Here is a 20672-nt window from a genome sequence, read left to right as displayed (position 1 = left end):
TTTACACGGAAAAATTTGTGGTGAACTAGGCCTATTTATTTAACCACCAAAAAAAACTTTTTACAACGACAAAAAATTCAAAGTTACGCAACCCACAAGATTTATTAACATTTTTATGACAAATAACAGTTATAAATAACAGATAACAGTTATAAATAACACAATGGGCGGACATACACCGCAAGGGTTTCAATAAAACACAGATTATCGCCATAATAAAGAGGCGAAAGGGGGCGTTGCGCCTGAGTCAAAACACACACAAAAAATATATTGTAGTGCGATAGTTTGAAGTATAGATGATTTTTTTTAATTGGTTTAACATTTCCCGATTGCCGTGTGGTTCCCAGTGAAGGGACCACACCATCTCTTTACCATGACTTTTGTCATTGAATAAGCACATTCATTTACTTAGTGCGAAGTACAAACATGTGTTTAAGGTGCTCGTCTTCCTGCGCAGATGTAAATTACAGTTAATATACATCATCATTATAATACATATATACCATCACGCCTCCTTCCTATTGGGATAGGCAGAGACTATAGATTTCCACTACGGCTACTGCTTCCATCCTCACAGACCTCTCCCGCTTCCTTCCTTCCTCATACTCTTGTCAAGCATATTTGACGATTACTGGTACTCCTAACATCTCCCTTTTTTTAAGACATTTTAAATTTGGTCCTTGAAAGTTTAAAAGTAAAGTTCTTTTACAGTCAGTTCTGCCTTATAAATTCCTGGATGGTGTGTCCAAGCATTGGGGCAAGGTACGGAATTAAGAAGTGTATTCCTTATAAGTTCTCTCTTTAACTAGTTATAAGCATTTCGTAATAATTTTGTTTCAGAAAATAATTTGTAGAAGATATTAAACTGTTCTCTTGAAACATTTTCTAATGAATGTTAATACCAATTCTAAATATGGAACTATTTATGGCTCTAACATTCAATTGAAAGCGATAAAAAGGTGGCAATGCGCATAATATGCTATGTTAATGCGGATTGCATCGGCACTTTTTTTCTAAATTTTAATAAATAGACTAAATGCACAAGATAAACTCTTACAGCTAATATACATATGTATGTCATCAACTTATACATACATACATAAAATCACGACTCTTTCTCGGAGTACCTAGTAGGCAGAGACTACCTCTTTCCACTTGCCACGATCTCTGCATACTTCCTTCGCTTCATCCACATTCATAACTGTCTTCATACAATAATCAACTTATAAAAAACTAAATACATCAACTTATATATGTAAAAATTCTTGATATTTTACTGATTGGTTTGTTTATGTATTTTTGTTTGTAATGTATGTCTTTGCAGTTGCATTTCTTCTTTATCGCACCACCAACTTCAAGGTTTTTTCTCTTTTGTCAGTTGGTAGACTGGTAGAGAATGCCAAACGATATTAAGTGCCCGCCCTTTGTACATTTATTTTTGTGCAATATAGTTTTAAATAAATAAATAAGTTCTGATATTTTTTATAAGTAGCTCCCGTAGGTAATTCTAGAAAACAAGTAAGCTATGTCATTCTCGAAGGTCTATTCTATATTTTTTATACTTAATTTCGTGAGAATCGAAGGTCACGTTTAGCTGGATGGCAGTAATGGAATAAAGATTCATTGATTCTCTATTCCACTACTAAATAGAGATTCATTGATTCTCTATTCATTGATAGGGAAATGTGATTTCTTAGTTTAATAAAGGATATCCTTGCTTCAAGCAAACAAGTGAAAAATGCAACAGGAATATACTGCCTAAGAAACAAATGCATATGAAACAGTTTCTGACTTGTCATTCATTCAAATATAAGCGGGGAAATATTACTAAACGCGAATTTGGTACACGTGGAACCTTGAATATGAATAGTTTATCTCAGATATTTAAAGTTGGCTGACAAAATTTTGGATATTATAATGTTATTAACACCTATACATGTTATTGTTAAATATCTGCATGTTTAAGTATTTGTAGGCCTACGTATTATAGCAAAACTGTCTGTGACAATCTTTGGAGAATCCATTCCACCTGTTTTGGCTATATTAGACATATCTGACATTGTTTTTCCTTTGATGCGAAGAAAGTATTAAAGATCAATGAAATATAATTTCTAATTGATCTGACTATGTTTGTGTACGCTTATCCCTCTTACTGCTCTCACTATAACTCTATGATTTTTGCAATTTAAAATTAATGTACATCTACAGCAAGCGAAAGTACGATCAAGACTGACTATCAAGATACTTTGTTTAAAGATAGATCACACATCCAAGACCCACGCCAATCAGAAAAAGTTCATTATTCATCATGATCCGACACAGAATCACAATCGGAACTTTGTAACTCGGAAGCCACTATTACTGTGCTCCAGAAACTGCCAACAATGTATGCAAACTACAGATTTTCATTAACCATTCTGCAAGTCTGTAAAATTTAAGCGTCAATATAGATCCTTTAAGTGCAGATTGAATGTTTGCGACTAAAACAAGGGTTGCGTGGGCGCAGGTCCCTTGCACACTTTATTATGGCACTCTTAATTGCGGTTGCCTGCCGGTTGCCCATTTCCAAAATATCCAATATAAACACACACTGGGTTAATAAAGGAAATTGCACGCAATTGAAAGTTGTTTTTAGGAATATAAGTAATTATTTCCAGCAACTTTGTTATGTCATTATCCTAAAATGTCTTTAGAATGTCCGTGTGAACTAAACGGGGTCGTTTAGTTTTAAAAATTATGTCCATCTTATTTGCATTTATAAAGTTACTGCAATTGGCTGGTTTTATATGTTAAATTCAATCTCAAACATGTTTTTTTTTTCCAAATACACCCAACACGTCTGACATTGCTAGGTAGTGTATGTATACGGCTTACCGTTAGAGGAGACCTTTAAACTGTATCGATAACTTTTTGATTCTATCTAGTGATTCTAAGATTAAAGAGTTTGGTAAAATTCTTTAATATTACTTAACCATTCATCACAGATACATACGAGTATGTTAGCTTCCATTCCATGAATGACATTGAAAATACTCTGCTTTTTCTGAAATGTTGACTGTATAGTACCTATAGGTAATATCAACTGTCTTTTGAGTACGAGTAATTGCACGTCTGCATACGACTGGATTGATTTGATTAACTTTTGCCACATTTATTTTGATATTTGCAATAGCTGATTTAGGGAAAAAGTTAACAAAGTTATTTGCTTTTATTTATACCTATGGCAGCTTGAAGCTGTCTTATTACATTTGCATAGGTATCTATTTTTAGACGACAATAAAAATTTATTTGTTCCTACATGAGTCACATTCGCAGCATAACGATTCAACTATCCTTTACCTGTCGCGAAATTCAATACAGCCTTACTTGTGATGTTTCCATTACGATCTGCATCTAACAGCCATATAAACGGAGAAGGCGAAATCTTTATGTGGACATCAGCCCACGACCGGCTAAAATATTGCGGTAACCCGACACCCGTGGCTTAAACTCCGAAGCTAGACGGAATAATGCTCATCTTAGTATTTCCTACGATGTTATTTTGCATATTAATTCAAGTTTACGGTGTATGTGACTCTTATTCTCCTTTTCTTTTATGTGTTCTTAGTATCTGTTTTACATTTTATGTTTATTTTGCATGTTATTCGTGGGTTTGTTGATACTTATAATTATTGGATAATACAAATTCCTTCAAAGTTAAGGGATGACAATGGTCTAAACTTCGTAAGTTACATAGCTAGGATAACATACTTACATGACCATTTATTGTGTTAAATTCATAATAAACATAATTTAGTATATTTATTGTATTGACAAATTCCTGTACAGATAAGAGGCGAATCACCTATTACGATTATTATTATTTCTTTATTTTGTATGCGCTCTTTACTTTAAACGTTTTTTTTTTGCTCTTACTCATTATTTTCATTAAACTATTTATTGGGCACTAAATTCTTCTAGACCTCTTATGTTTACAACTCTATCATTTTGATTCGATTAACCATTATTTTATGTTACCTAACTATAGAAATATTATGAAATTTTAAATGCAATGTGTTTTGATAATGTATCCTATATATTGAAACATTTAATGCGGAATTTTCAAATAAACAGCTAAGCATTTTATTTATATTTGTAGATTTTGTTTTTTGGTGCAGATTTTTTTTCTGTAGGTACTGATTCAAATAAGAAAACTTAATTTAGGCCTAAATTTATGTGTTGTTATAATGTTTTATCTGATTTTAGGTTTCAAAAACAAAATAAGTCATTTTTTAAATTTCAAATTATTTATTTTTACTATATAGATTATATTAAAGATTATATCTACTTTATAAGATTTCAGTCAAATAAATACAAGATTTTTAAATTAAATATATCACTAAAATTGTACAACAATAAGCTATTTACAAGTTATATCACAAAGTAACGTATAGAGTCCCTAGTTATTAGTAGTATCACTTCTACTTACAGGCAGTCCGCTCCAATTGGAATTTTGGAATTTCGAACTCACAAAATTATACAAACAAGTCACTTGTTTCCGTGCATACACTTCCTATTTGATTCAACACACAAAGAAATGCATTTTCTACAACTACTAAAATGACTCGATGATAAATATAAAATTACAAATACACTGCACGATACTAGGTTCGTATAAGCGAAGAAGAGTTCACAACTTTTCGAATGCTCTCGAATTGGTCAGCATTTCTCTCGTCAGCCTCCAGACTTGTTTCGCGGCGTTTTCCAGCGCCGTCGGTGACTTCCCCTTGAATAAGTCCACATGTGGTAGGAAGTAATGCGGACATCTTCGACATTGAAGCGATGATATCAGTTGGAGGAAGATCCCATTGATCCTGTCTCCTATTGCCGCCTCGTCCCATTCGTGTTCTCTAGGATGTTTCTCGCACTCATAGAGCAGCAACGTTTTCATGTGATAGCATGTGACCGGATTGCCGGGAAGGTCTAAATGCCTGTCCCTTATCGTCTTGAGTATACTCAGACATTTTCTCCGGCATCCGCCTTGGAGCAGACGATTTTCCGCCTCAAAGAAACTTAAGACCCAAGCGTCGCCTTCCATTGCAGAATTTTTTCCTTGCAGTGCTAAACATTCTTTCGACAGCAAGTCGAAACCTTCTGTTTTGACTTCGGCAACTATGTTGGGATGCGGCCAGGGTATGGCAGGTAGCGGCCAGTGGGCGGCCGATCTTGGCCAAAGACCAGCGCATTTGAAGGCCGGCGTGATTTGCACGATATACCGCTCTCGAATCCGCAGTTTCACTTCCGTGGTCTCCGCGATCATTTTAACACAATCCCTATAGGAACACTTGTCGCAAGCTTGCGCGACCAACGTCTGGAATCTCGAGCGGATTTTCCGCGCTGATAAGTAGCCTGATGCGGTGATGAACTCCACCCAGAGAGACATGGAACGTTTCCTGCCGTCGCTCAATTTGAGGACGGCGCACCCCGGCAAAGATCCATCGTCAACAAAATTGAGGACTCCCATCTGATTCAAATAGATGACGATTTCGAATTCATGTGGCGAGACGACTTCCAAACCGTCAAATCGGCCGTTGTAGTCCGTGAGTGACGAGATAAACCTCGGCTCCTGTAGCTCGACCTCTTTGAGGACATCCTGAACTATTCTGCATACCTCGTGGATAGTTTTCGCGATCTGTGCCTTTCGGTTGGCGACCCTTTCATTGTAGTACTTGTTCATCTGGTAGACTAGTTTGGATTGGGCCGCCATCATCTCCGGAGGCACGAGCATGGTGACTTGTCTTTGTGTCTACGCGAGCATGGCTCCGTGGTACGCACGCGCGCGCCTCGCGGTTCAAAGCCGACTGAGCCATGTCGGATTACCGGCCGGCGAGCGATGAAGTTTGGGGAACGCCCATGGAGGTGAATTTTCTGACTGTAGGGCCGTCCTGTATCTCGCTCGCACTTGAATTGTTCCTTGTACCGTTAGATAAAGACGGCGATGTTTTCTGTGGAGTTGGAGTATTGATCGCGGCGTGGCTCCGCCTCGGTGCCGTAGGTATCCCAGTGTAATTACCCGATTGCGTTGGTTTGTAGCTCGTTAATTCGGTAGCAGCTACAAGTTTGCCTCTATTAATGACGGCGATCTCTACGCTATCTCGTTTTAATTGCCTATTGATACATTTGATTGGGGACTAAATTTACTTAAGATCTGGTTGGTGATTTGATGTGCTTAATTATATTATATTTTGATTCTAAAATTTTTATGAGATCTAAATTCATCCTGATAGTATTGTAAAATATATCCATCCATAAGTTCATTTTTGCAAGTTTATTTAATTTTTGCTTGAATTAATGTGTAGAATTTATTCAATCAATTTAATAACCTGACTTTTGATTGACCTAGGTTGGACTACATACCTATAGGTATATTTTTATCCTGAAACAGTTGCGAGAAGACTAAAATGTCACGATCAGCTGTTTGATTTGGTATGAAGATTCAATTTCGTAAGAATCGCTCAAGTAATAAAGTATTATAATAACTGCTACTTATTAATGATAATGTTAAAAAAACGAAAGAAAATTATAGAAACATCTCCCCAAGTAAGAAAAGTTGTTAAATGTTAGAGTTCGTTCCACATCGTAAAGTTTTTTATGTCCCTATAACGTATTGTAGAATTAACTGCTGGTATAAAAATAACTAATAAATTAATCTCTTAAAACCACTCTCCTGTGTTTTATGACTCTGAAATTATTAAACCACGAGCATGATTCGTCTTTATAGTATTTACGTATTGAATTTTAAATTTTGATGATATAAAACTAAGTAGTAAAAGTGTGAAAGATTGACAAGTTTCAGGATTAATACTTCTTCAATGTATGAATGATGTTTGTATTTTTAAAACTACACAACGGATTTTGGTGCAGTTTTATTAAATAGATTCAAGAAAATAAAGAAGAAATATGTAGTACGCGACCCGTGCAAAGCACGAACGGGTTGCAAATTGATTAGACACGAATGATTATGATTAGGTATGGTAGCTAGTTTTTTAACTTTTTTTGGTCAATTGGTCTGCATAAATAGAAGCCACTTTGATTCAAAGTTGAAAAAATTCTTAACAATTATTTTTATGAAAATTGATATCTTATACAGACTGAAAAATGTAGTCATGTTATCTGCACAGTAAGTTAATATTGAAATAAAAAATATTTTCTAAAGATCAGAGATTCTCAAACAAATCTTCGTAATCGTTAACGAGGAATACCAGGATAACAGCGGCGGCATAGAATACTTCCATGTGAGGCATGCCCGCTCTATTTCGGGCGCTGGATTGATGTGGCGGCAGCGCTTGATGGATGGCCCTCGCTTGCTTGATTTACGTCCGGTTGTCACCTAGCGATTCATGCGATCCTGGTACCCACGAGTCGTGATAGTTTTAGGTCGGGAAAGGAAATAAACTTAAATTAATGCGACTTATCCTTTTTACGATTATTTTTCTAGATTTTTTGAAATCTTTCTGTTTCATCATAGCTAGCTTAATAATTTAAGACAATATTCCAATTGATCATATCATATTTGAGATTGTAAACTCCGAGATTTGGGAGCCTTTTAATAAATCAATACTAATATTTATAAATGCGAAAGCGAGTTTGTTTGTAACCTTTTCACAGATAAACCACTGAACCGTTCTTCATAAAAATACCTACGTAGGTATAGTGAATAATAAGAAGAAATTTCATCCCGTTAAAATTAATGTTCCCGCGGTATTTGCGAAATACCAATATTCTCTAGTAGGTGAAAAGCTAGTACTACAGATATAGGACAAACATATCTCCACGCCTATGTCCCGATGGGGTAGGCAGGCGCTACATCTTTCACTTGTATATTTACATGTGTTCTTGTTTGCTGTTCCATTCGCGTTCATAAACCTGACTGAATTTCTTATACAATAAATACTTACTTTATTCCTTACGGAGAAGACAAAATCAACAGTCTCGTAGAGACTGAAAGGCCATGAGCAGCTTAATGATGGAATTGAGATTCTACATAGATATCATTAACCGATTATTTTTAATGCAAGAGTAACGATCATTTATCAATAATCAATGCTCATAAAAGTTTTGAATTATATTAATACTCGTAGTACTTAGTACTTACCTACATATGTCTTATTGCCTTGTATTAATATAAAGAAGTATTTATTCGCCACACTTACTTTATTGGATGATTGGGCGCCATGTGGTTCCCGATACTTTAGAATAGGGCCACTCCATATCTTTCCCATGGATATCGTAAAAGGCGACTAAGGAAAACGCATATGAACTTGTGACTCTGCTTGTAGGCGCTGGGCTTGGAACTTATCACTATTTGAATCTCGATTCCATCATTAGCCATAAAGCTGAACGTGGCCTTTCAGTCTTTTCGAGACTATTGGCTCTGTCTACCCCACGAGAGATAGACGTGACTTAATTTTAATAGATAAATAAATTACTTTATTGTATAATTAATGGAATGGTCGAAAATTTTCTCCTGCTGAGTCTCTCACGAACATTGAATAGAATGTTATAAATCTTAAGATTAATGAATAATCGCTTTGTATAATTAATTATAGTATCAAATAAAACAACCAATGACCTGATGATGTTTAATGAAGAATATGTTAAAAAAACGTGTTGAGGAGCGATTCAAACGATAAACATTTTTTATACCTGCCTAAATATCTAAAAATGTAATTGAACTATGCTAGTTATTTGATTCAGAACGTGAAACTTAAGTAAAACAACGTACAAAGTCTAAGACGGATAATAACATCGGTTGATTTTTTTTAAACAATATTAAAAAGGTATTTGAAGTTCTAAAATTAATAGTAACACATCATAGTGCAACTCATTTTGTTTATTGCATTCGATAATTATAAAAAATGCGTAAATATAGGTAAGTAGGTACTCATTTATAAAAGTGTGCCTTTTTCAAAGAAGCGGACCGCATCTTTCCACATTTGCCACGATCCCAGCATACCTACCTACCTACACCTTTCTATAATTTAAAAATTCTCTTAAAAATTTCTTTATAAAATTGAAAAAGATTTCTGTCCCTAAGTATGAGGTTCATCTTGTATACTTACAAAAGGAAATCTTTATAAAATGAAATAAAAACATCCCGCGGGAGCCTTAGAGCCTTCTTCAGGGCCGTTGCGCGCATGCGCTGTATCCGCAAAATGGCGGCGTCGCGCCCCGCCCGCCGCGCGGCAGGGGCGGGAAGACATCCCTTCTGTACTGCTTTTAATGCCTTTACAGGTTTAATATAGGAAGGAGTTTGTTTCTTTTTCGATAAATTGTTTATGAAAACCTTTGTCATTTAATTAATAAATTAGTTAATTTTGAGACTAGACTAGACTAGACTCGACCGTTTTCAAGTGGATGGTTCAATGATGCTGAATAGATTGCTAAACCGAAGTGCATAGGCCTTTCCCTTTATTTACTTCTACGACTTGCGGAAGAAAAGACGCTATTAGACTTAGATAGATAGATAATTCATTTATTTGATTTGCTACACACAATTTACAATTTCATATGATATACAAATTAATTAGGGTGTGAGTTGCAGCAATACAAAAAGGTCACAACTCAACGGAATTTATTGCTATAGATTTTGCATTGCAATACGCTGATTTTCAGTTATGACCTAGGTGCTAGTGCAGGTCAATCTGCGTACGTAATAAAAAATAAACAAAGACTCGTGTCGTGATCGTGACTTAAAAGTTTCATTTGTATAAGTGTGATAAATGTAGCGGCTTAATAACCAAAAGAGTATCCCAAAATATTTGAAAATTCAACACATGCCCCGGCATCGCTTGTGTAACGTTTATAAACCTCTTTCTGGAAACATTCATTGAAATATATAATGGGAATGGAATAAAAGAGTACATGAGAAGCAGAAACCGCCATCAGTTCCGAATATGCAAGTTCTGCAGATCCAAAAGATGCCTGCGTAATTTAAGACTTATTAAGACCATATGCACTAGATGAACGTATTCATTACCTATAAGTCGCCATCTACGTAATCAACAGGATTGAATTTCTATGTATCTATTTGAATTGATTCGTTATTGAAATAATTAAGTACATTTCTTGTATCATTACAAACACAGCCAAAATAGAAATATTGTGTCTGTCGATTTGCACAACTTAAGTAGCTGAATTTTAAACAAGGTATTGAAGTTTTATCAGCTTTAAATCCTGGTCACAATGGTAATCCTGGACACGTGGTCTGTCAGTCTTTTCAAGGCTCTCAAGATATGTCTCTTGTCTACCCTGCAAGGGATACATATAGTCGTGACTATATGTATATGTGTAAGTACCTGTATACATCTTAAACTAGATTTGCGAAAGGTGTTGTAGGTATGCTATTAAAATTTAGTCACCGCTTACGTTAACCAAAGGAGAAAATGATAGTATGTAAGTAGATAATAGTTTAAGCTCACAAATGAATAAAAATGTATAAACAACCTCAAGTCATTGGACCCGGGAAATCAGAGTCATATAGGTGCAACAAAATTTCAAAAACTTAGATGTTTTTATTAAGTTTATGTTTCCTTCGTAGTAGCTGTTACTTAAATATTGTTTTAGATTTAATAACTCAACCATAAACTTAGTTAACACAAACCACGGACTAACTTCAAACACAAAAATAAAAACTAAACCAATCAGTCTCATTGTGAATTTCCTAGATCAAGAATTATGAACGAAAAACTTTTTGAGAAACAAATTATTAAAAAAAAGAAACACAAAAATCCTCAATTTCTTCACGCATAAATCTAAATTCGCGGATATTCAGACCTAGACTAATGAAACGCAACAGATGTGACTATTAGCACTACTTAATCTACTGTTTACACATACTATGTCACTTGCGATCGCCAAAGCACATCCTGTGCGGGAATATAATTTACGAGCGATTCAATTCGGCTTCGTGTCTTATGAGTGATGTTCGCGTGCGGCCATCTGTCACCCCCCACTTCCACTGCCAGACTGACGCGCGTCCCACCCTTGCTGTTCAATGGGGGGGATAGCCCCGCCCATTGAGGATATACCCTCATTTCTAAAACGGCTGAAGTGTTAAAAAACTTTAAGTTAATTCAATCTTAAGGCAACAAAGCTTAGGGTTGAATTTCGATCGGCGCATGATTCGGTGTGGAATCACTAGGGTTGTGCTTCCGTTTTTATTTTAATTATCATTTTTCTTTCGGGTATTTCGGTCCCTCGCGCTCGGTAATTGGGTTCGTTTCATATACGCGCTCGCATGCGATTGAGACGTCCGCACGTCCGTTGTAATTATTATAAAGATCGCGATAAGGATATATCGTCTCCGTTTTATGCAGCATTTCCTTTTCATTTGTATGGCTATTGGCAAAACGGACTGGCAACGATACCGAACGGAATATTATACAAACTAGCCATTATTATGAAGATATTGCTCAGTACTCAATTTATTTCAAATATAAGATCGATGAAAAAAGCACAAAACCAAAAAAGATTTTATAAATAGTTAATTTAGGATATAAAAATTAGCATTTTGATTTATTAGGTACTCGTTTTATTACGATACGAAAGAATATTTAAGCCTTCAAACGTAGTTTTTTTTTTTCAAATTAACTGTAGGCAGCTTTGCTACCGGAGTAGCTTTGTCTCAATGATAGGCTAACATGGAGGCTACACGGTAATTCTTATGCGAACAGATTGAAATAACTCCACAGTTTTTATTTGTTTATGTAAATTTCGTGGTCAACATGCGGATGGTATGGCCGAGTTAATTAATAGTGAAGATGTTGTATACGTCGAGTTATCTAGAACAAGACCATTCGTATTCCCACTGTCATTACGAAGGTTGTATTTGCATATTTAAATAAAGAAATCTTGTTAAATTCAATAGTTTTACATGGTTTTTGGTATTAACATAATCTGGTTTTACCTGCGCTGGTACCCATAAAATTTTTTTTACTTCATCTTCGTCTAAAAACAAAAAAAGTTGTATTATGGAAAAGAATTCGTTGCAACATTGTATAAATAATTAAAGTTGTCCAGAATAATTATCTACTTCTAAATACTCGTTTTTGATTGGATTAAAATCAATATCCGTCTGCACTGCCGTATATTGTATCTATTAAAATAATGTCTATTTTCATTTTATTTCTACGTTTTACATGAAAAAATATTGCTGTTGCTTCTAAATTATCAGATCACCACTTTATTATGAGTATTATATGTATACATCATTAGCATTGGCTCTCTTTTTGGGCGAAATTTCATTACAAACAAAAATACAAAACTCGCCCCTTTCAGATGAATTAAATTGAAGTAAGTACTTAGTACTTTATTCATTGAAGTTCATTCTTTATTGAGAGTCCATCATTGGTCGTCAATACAAGTTTATTCTTCATTAAAATTCAATCATTAAAACTTGGTCTATCGAAGCTCCTAACTCGTAAACTCGATATCGACGCGGCCATCACTACCGTAACGAACGAGATAAGACGGACGTTAACACCCGTTGAGATAGGAGGCAGTGGAACTTGTGTGGCGTGCTGTATCTAAACGAGGCGTTTGAGGACCTCGTGATAACGTGATCACTGATTAGATTCACTGAGAATAATCTACCTACATGCTGTCTCTGTGTGTTTATGCTTAATTTAAATAATTATCTACATATTATATTTTTTTATGCTGATAGATTAATATCTTGTGTGACTTTGTATTTCTTGCTGTGTTTTAACTTTCTAATAAGAAAGTTAAAATCGAAATACTGTCTCTAGAGACCGAAATAGGCAGAAACTACAACTTTCCGTATGCTATCTATTTATTTATATAACAAACTTCATTAGGTAATTCTTTGACTTTGCGAGAAACTTTTGAAGAGAATGATGACTCTTATAATATGTCGACCGATAAATAACAAAATATCAGCCAATCATAGTCGATCACTTATGCTGTTAATTTTAAAAAAATATCAAATACGATTATTATGGAGAAATTTTCAAAAAAAGCTAAGCTTCTAACCCTTAATAACTCTGCCACAGACTTACAAAAAGGGAAAAATCAACGCTGACTTATTACGTTCAAGTCACAACATAATTTCCAGGGCATTTCCGAGTAATGCACGCAGCCGTTTAGAGCGAATTGAATCCGTGATTAAAATTGTCAGTTTCCTATTTTTTGCTCGCGACAGTGGCGCCGGCGCACTAACCGATGCCACGTGTGTGCTTCCGGTGAAATGTGTTGTCATGTTTAGAGTTTTAGAATTATTTTGAGTTTTTTGAGCTTTTTTGTTTTACCTGTCCAGGTGTGTATTTTTTATCAACTCTCGTTGGTTTATTTTAATGGGATACATAAGAACTTTTATGATATGTAGCAGAATCTGGCCTTTACTTGTTTTTAATCTATTCAAATTAAGATTAATATACTAAAACATAATACGTTATTTTGTTGGCATGACGATGGGTTTCTACGATGAGGGAAATCATCGTGAGGAAACCTACATTCAGGTAACTGGTTCAGAAGCTATAATCCAATATGGACTTTGTGATTAGGTTGGGAATGGTGAAGATTGTGGAGGTCAGACGGGAATCGCTTCGTGTAAAAACTTACCTAATCCAAGAACATGGTCAAAGGCGCACCCTGTGTTCCTCTCAACGTGGTGAACATATAGGTAATCGAAACAATCGCCAGGAGGAAGAAAAAGATGCCATGATAATTTTCTACGTGTGTCAACCCTGTAACGTCGCACGTGATACGAATTTCGCGCGTCATTGCGAACGCTAATCGCCGCGGACACTCGGTGGAGCACCGGCTTCATCACGGTACACTGGTGGACAAACTCGCTGGCTGTAGTTGAAGGGCACGGTTATTACACTGCCGAGCATTTTTTTTGTCTATTTGCTTTGCTTTTTAATTATTATTTTAAATTTATCCCAAGTTAATACAACTATAATACAAATGCCAAAATGAGTTTGTACTTATAAGTAGGTATTTAGATCCATAGCTGTTCGTATTATTGAAAGGAAAGAAAGAAAAATAGGTATTGATATTCGGTCTCAATAACGGTTTCGAAAATCACAAAGACCGCAAGAAATTTATAAATAGGTAGGTGATGTTAAGTCTTCGAAGCGATTGCCTACTGTAACTTATTCCTCCTGACTTTAGTCCCGGTTGTGACGTTACGTCAATAAGTGTTACCAAGTATCCAATTTTGAAAATAATAATTCTGCTTTTACAGGAAGCGACTTCAATCTGACCTCCGCATTCTTTGCAGGTAAACCTAACCCGTATTGAATCGATCATGGTAACACATCCAATTGCCTGAATACGTAGGTTTTCTCACTCATGTTTTTCCTCGCCGTAAGAGCATAGGTTAATATTCAAACTAATGTATTCTTAATTCTGGGGAACCGCAGCTCCACTGTAACTGTTTATTTATATTTATTTAACAACCCAACATTCAGATACTTATTTTTATAGGTATACTTACCGTCCCAAACGAAAGACAGCGATTTATAAATGCACGATAGAAAAAGAGCATTACGTCTGGTAAAAAAAGTTTAAAGATCCCGAAATAGCGGGACGCGCGATGACAGGGAATTTATTATCCATTCGGGATGACAAACTGCGAAATGGGAAAGATGAGGTACTAGCAGTTCTCGATTCATGTGTGAGCGAGATTACAGTGAGAAATGGAACATACTTCACGGAAACAATGGCTGACAAAAAATAGTTTGATGAGAAATTAAAAGTCACATTCAACAAAATATGTGAAACGTGTTAAAAACTATAATTGAATTTTGCCATAAAATGTATGATACCTGTTTGAAAAAACGATGATAACTTTTGTCAGATGTCTTATGTCACTCACGGGGATTACGGTTTTTATGTACTGAATTTTCGTTGGCGAACGCTTTCAACGCGTACGAATTCTATTTTCATACGCCGTTTTATTTATCTTTGTTTCGGTATATATAAGGCTGCCTTAACCTCAATGATTTTACCTATTTGCTAATTAAACTTTAACAATATTACTTAACTAAACATTTAAAACAAATCCACGAATTTAATGAAAAATTCATAAGTACATTTTTTTATTTAAACTCCCATGAAATTTACCTTAGTACTGCACTTAGTAATAGAGGCGGCGTGCTCATGCGCATAAGACATGATGTATGGAGTTTTAATTAGGACTTCCTTTGACGACCCACCGCCGATGCACGTAAATTAAGACACGCCTTGACTGTTTGTTTGTTTGTTTGATCCGACCAAATTGAGACTTCATATATCGTGTCGCCGAAATTGAACGCCGAAATATTAATAGTTCTAACGGCAGATTGGTTTTTTTTTTTTTATTAAAACAGTATGTTTACTTATTGAATAAATTATATATATTTAGGTATATATACATGGGAAAAATTATACAGATTAGGTTAGCCTCGAAGTAAGACGAGACTTGTGTTACGAGATATTAAGTCAACGATAATATATTTCACAATTTTTTATTATAATATTATATAAATATGAAATGTTGTTTAAGTTTGTTGTATGTATGAACGCAGACAATATCGGAACGCAGCTTTAAGTTCGCCTAGGTGTCAAGAGGTAGATATGGAACTATCTGTATAACTCTTTATCCAAGCCCCTTTATGTTTTTTCAAAAGTAGGAAATTAGAATCTTAATGTCACGCTATACCAGGGCAGCAGGATATCAAAGGAGATGTCCCCGAGGAGTTCGTGGAATCGCGGCGCGCGGCTCCCACGACATAAATACTGTCGCGCAGGGACGTAAACCAATGTCACTGGCTGGGAATTAAGATGTGTTCATAGTGAATAAAAAAAAATAGTAAAGCAAAGTAAAGAAATTTCTATAGAAAAAACAAAAAAAAATATGTAAAAAGTAGGTAGGTACTTACTTATGTTGTAATAATAGATAATTTTTCATGACTGTTGATTGGAAGGTGTATAAGTTTTAAATATTGTTCCTTAGAAGTTTAGTTCATCAACCTGTCATTAGATGGCGTTGTTCGATATTATTTTTATTTAGATTGCGCTATGGTTTCTCTTTAATTATTTACTATACTTAAGTGTTTTTTCATGCAATATATTCTCTCGATCCAATATCACTGGTTGTTTTATTTCGACACCAGAGGGACTAGCGTCTCAAAGCTAAGTATTGGATTGTACATTTGGTCCTTCGAGCCGGATGAAGTGATCTTCAGTGGTTACCAAGCCGGTGAAGAAGAACCTAGTAGGGGCAGTGGATCGCTGCTCGGGTATTCATCAGGGTGCTGCTTACCCTCAAGGAGTGAGTGAGATAGCAGCCCTGAAGACGGAACTGAAACGAGAATCCAGTGACGTCAGGAGTGCAGGCAAAGAGTGTGCAGGTGGAATACCTGTCATCTGTGTCTTCAAGTGTTGTGTAAAGCGGTGTGAGTGAATCCGCGGTTTACTGTGAGTACATTTATTCATACTATTATTCAAGCAAATTTAAATCTTATGTTCAAGGAAAAAGAAACTTGGAAAATTGCTAGACATTCAAGCTAATTTGAACATTATTATATGGACTCTATTAACTTGTAATTTTTCCTTAATAATATTAACTTAGAATAATTTATCATATCTTACACTTAGAATAATTTGTTGAAAAAGGTTGAGACGGGGAACCTATGCCCAAATTTTAAAAAGTTCGTTAGAACTCAAACACTTACAAAAATTTTAAATATTTTTAATGAGTTAAATTTGTACCTATAGAACAGAAAGATGGATGGTTTAATTAACTATCAAAGAGATATATTTACTAGAATTAACAAAGCTTATATGAACTTTAAGAAATCGCCAAAAGAACGAATAATTGAACCATATTTAGAAACTAGACTTGATAATATTGAGCAACTATGGGTTGAATTTATGAACACCCATCAACAATTGATTAAGGGTTTTAAGTGGGAAGATATTCAGAATAGTGTTTACGGTCAAGAAAATATTTATGATAGTACGGAAGAAATATATATTGAGTACAAATGTTTACTTAAACGGTATTTAAATTCACTTAATGAAATTAAGGCCTCTAAAAATGAAAAAGGTTCAACCTCCTCATGTTCTTCAGGTCATGCTTCTTCTTCTTCAGTCAAGTTGCCAAAAATTACCATCCCCACGTTTTCGGGTAATTATAATGACTGGATGTCTTTTCGTGATTTATACGTGTCTTTAATTCATTCCAATAACAATCTTGATGACGTCCAAAAGATGCATTACTTGAAGGGACACTTGACTGGTGAAGCGGAGCTTCTTATAAGGCAAATACCGGTTACGGCGGCTAACTATATGCAATGTTGGCAGCAATTAGAAAATAGATTTAACAACAAAAAGTATATTGCTAATTGTATACTAAAAAGGTTATTTAGCCAGAAAGGTAGTAATATTGAATCTGCATCAGCTTTAAAGGATTTGTTGAGCACAACTTCTGATTGTATTAATGGTTTAAAAAATCTTGACATAGATGTGAGTTCATGGGATATCATAATAATACATATTGTTAATTATAAACTTGATGTTGAAACCCGTAAACAGTGGGAGTTAAGTGTATCTGCTGATGAGTCTAATGAGCTCCCTACTTATAAGCAATTTACAAGGTTTTTGCAAAGTAGATTTCTAGCTCTTGAATGTATTGAACCCAAGCAGAGACACTCAAATCCCAATGTAGCAAATAAAACGAAAACAATGCATGTTGCGAATGTGATTTGTGAGTTGTGTTCTGAGAACCACAAAATATGTTTTTGCAAGAAATTTGCACAGATGAATTATAATAATCGTCATAATTTCGTTGCCAATAATCGTCTGTGCTATAATTGTTTGGGTAGCAATCACACTGTCAAGGCATGCCAGAGTCCTGTCACTTGTAGAATATGTAAAAGAAAACATCATTCTTTATTACATCCATCTGGTAGCTCAGAGGGCCCAGGTTCTGGTGGGTCTGAAACGGCAAACGCAGCAACATTTGTAAATTGTGAAGATGTTGAGACACAGGAGGTAGATGAATCAAATAATGCTACAGAAAACGATCCAATTATTTCATGTCATTCATCTGATCATGTCTCAGTCCATAACCATATTTTGCTTGCGACAGCGCTCGTGGATGCAGAAACAACTAGTAATAGTCGGTTTACAATCAGAGCACTTTTAGATCAAGGATCTCAGGCATCATTTGTCACCGAAGCAACAGCACAGAATCTAGGAGTTAAAAAGATTGCGGTGAAGGGTATAATTTCAGGTCTAGAAGGTAACAAAAACGTGACTGCAAAGTACATGGTCGAATTTAAAATTCATTCAAGGATTAAGCCAAATGTTATTATTAAAGTGCAAGCTTATGTACTGAAGAATATTACCACATTTCTTCCAAGCAAAAGAATTCGTCCGGTGGATTGGGTAGGCTCAAACCAAATACAGTTAGCAGATCCTCATTATAACATACCGAATAAAATAGATGTATTATTAGGAGCAGACGTTTATGGGCAAATTATTGAGACCGGAGTAAAAAGGGGACCATCTGGGACTCTAGTAGCTCAAGCTACATCTTTAGGATGGATTCTTTCAGGTACAGTTAATAACTTACCATTGAAAAGCAGAAATGTGGTGACAATGCATGTGTGTGCTAATGATAATGATCTTCTCAAAAAGTTTTGGGAAATAGGAACTGATCCTAAACCCACAAAAAAAATATTATCAACAGAAGAATTGTTATGTGAAAATTTTTATAAGGAAACTACTTACCGCGATGATACGGGAAGATATGTAGTCAAACTTCCTTTTAAAGACGAACAACCTAAATGTGCTGAAGGAAACTCAAGGGATATAGCTGTAAGAAGATTGAAAAGATTACTAATAAAATTAAAAAGAGATGAATATTTAAAACAAAAATATACAGAAGTTATTCAAGAATATTCACAATTAGATCACATGGAAATAGTACCTAAGGAGGAAATAGATAATAAAACAAATTGTTACTTACCTCATCACGCAGTTGTAAAAAATGATAGAAAGACAACGCAAGTTCGTGTTGTATTTGATGCTCCTGCAAAAAATGAAAATGGAGTGTCTTTGAACGATTCTTTAATGATTGGTCCAACAATTCAATCAGATTTACGACTTTTGTTGTACGACATGCGATGGAGAGTATCTAAAATATGTTTAGCTGCGGATATCGTAAAAATGTATCGCCAGGTTAAGGTAATGGAACAAGATGCTGATTCCCAACGTCTGGTTTGGTTAGACAGTTCAAGTAATGAGATACAAGATTATATATTAAAGAGACTTACCTTTGGAACTGCCGCTGCCCCATATCTAGCGGTGAAGACATTGCAACTGGTTTCAATTGATGAAGGGAAGAATTTTCCTATAGTAGCTGAAATTGTAAAAAAAGACTTCTACATGGATGATTTGTTGACGTCTTGTGACTCTGTAGAAGAAGGAATTATTATATACAAGGCAATGAATGAACTGTTAAAACGTGGAGGTTTTCAGTTGCAGAAATGGATGAGTAATAGCAAAGAGTTATTAAGCAGAATCAAGGAAGAAGTTAAAGAACAATTATACTTAAGATTAGATGAAGTAGTAAAATTGTTAGGACTTACTTGGATTCGTTCTATGGATGTCTTCCGTTACACTGTAGCAGCAGCAGTTTATATTCGTTTGATCGATAGTAATGACCATATATGCGTCACACTCGTCACCGCCAAAACTAAAGTGGCACCAATTAAACAAGTCTCCATATCAAGGCTAGAGCTGTGTGGTGCTGTACTTGTTACTCGGCTTTTAGTAGAAGTGGCAGAGATGTTAGGTATTTCCAAAACTAAAATAAGAGCGTGGAACAAATCGTGGAAAGAAGATGACTTACCTCCATATCGATGGCTGTTAACAAGTGTGGTTGCTAAACATCCAGGCGACGATAGAATTACTCGAGTCGTAACAGTTAAAACGCAATATTCGCAAATTAAACGACCAACTTCCAAATTGTGCATACTGCCTATTGGTGAAAAGTGTGGCTAACTAATAGGACAAACTTGTTTACTATTTTAAATAGATTAGTCGTTTAGTTTATAAATTAATCAAACCATTCACCATACAATTGAAATGTTATGTCATGGTGGGCGGCGTTGAGTAAAAAGGACAAATATTGTCCTTGGTGGGCGGAATGTATAAGTTTTAAATATTGTTCCTTAGAAGTTTAGTTCATCAACCTGTCATTAGATGGCGTTGTTCGATATTATTTTTATTTAGATTGCGCTATGGTTTCTCTTTAATTATTTACTATACTTAAGTGTTTTTTCATGCAATATATTCTCTCGATCCAATATCACTGGTTGTTTTATTTCGACACCAGAGGGACTAGCGTCTCAAAGCTAAGTATTGGATTGTACAGAAGGTACCTAGATATGTATATCACATTTCTCAAAATAAAAAATAAACCCATCTGCTTGCTGTATGCTGTAGTACAATTTTACCAAAACCATTTTCCAACTTCTAAATTATTTTCGTACATAGGCACTATATTTAGCAAATAAAAAACCAAAATCAAAGCTGATACCTGGTAATGCAATTATAAAAAAAAGAGAGGATTCTAAATAATAAGCCATTTACTTCTGAAGAGTATTCGATGTATT

General features: G+C 35.1%; 2 protein-coding genes across 6 annotated transcripts in view; one reads left to right on the top strand and one right to left on the bottom strand.

Annotated features, from left to right (window-relative positions):
* LOC106140510 (neurobeachin) overlaps nucleotides 1–20672 on the top strand; it is a 457176-nt gene that overhangs the window by 367324 nt on the left and 69180 nt on the right. The window lies entirely within an intron of this gene.
* On the bottom strand, nucleotides 4350–5827 carry LOC106140509 (protein mab-21). The gene has a single exon (XM_013342108.2). The coding sequence runs from the start codon at nucleotides 5765–5767 to the stop codon at nucleotides 4670–4672; it is 1098 nt and encodes a 365-aa protein (XP_013197562.1). The 5' UTR covers nucleotides 5768–5827; the 3' UTR covers nucleotides 4350–4669.

This window comes from Amyelois transitella, chromosome 21, assembly GCF_032362555.1.
Source record: "Amyelois transitella isolate CPQ chromosome 21, ilAmyTran1.1, whole genome shotgun sequence".
In the NCBI taxonomy this organism is placed as follows: Eukaryota; Metazoa; Arthropoda; class Insecta; order Lepidoptera; family Pyralidae; genus Amyelois; species Amyelois transitella.
The sequence above is the reverse complement of the archived record's forward strand: the minus strand, read 5'-3'. Positions and strand labels throughout refer to the sequence as shown.

What these genes read in the sequence shown, in the direction of transcription:
- LOC106140509 (XM_013342108.2), bottom strand. Translation starts at nt 5,767, where the DNA reads ATGCTCGTGCCTCCGGAGATGATGGCGGCCCAATCCAAACTAGTCTAC.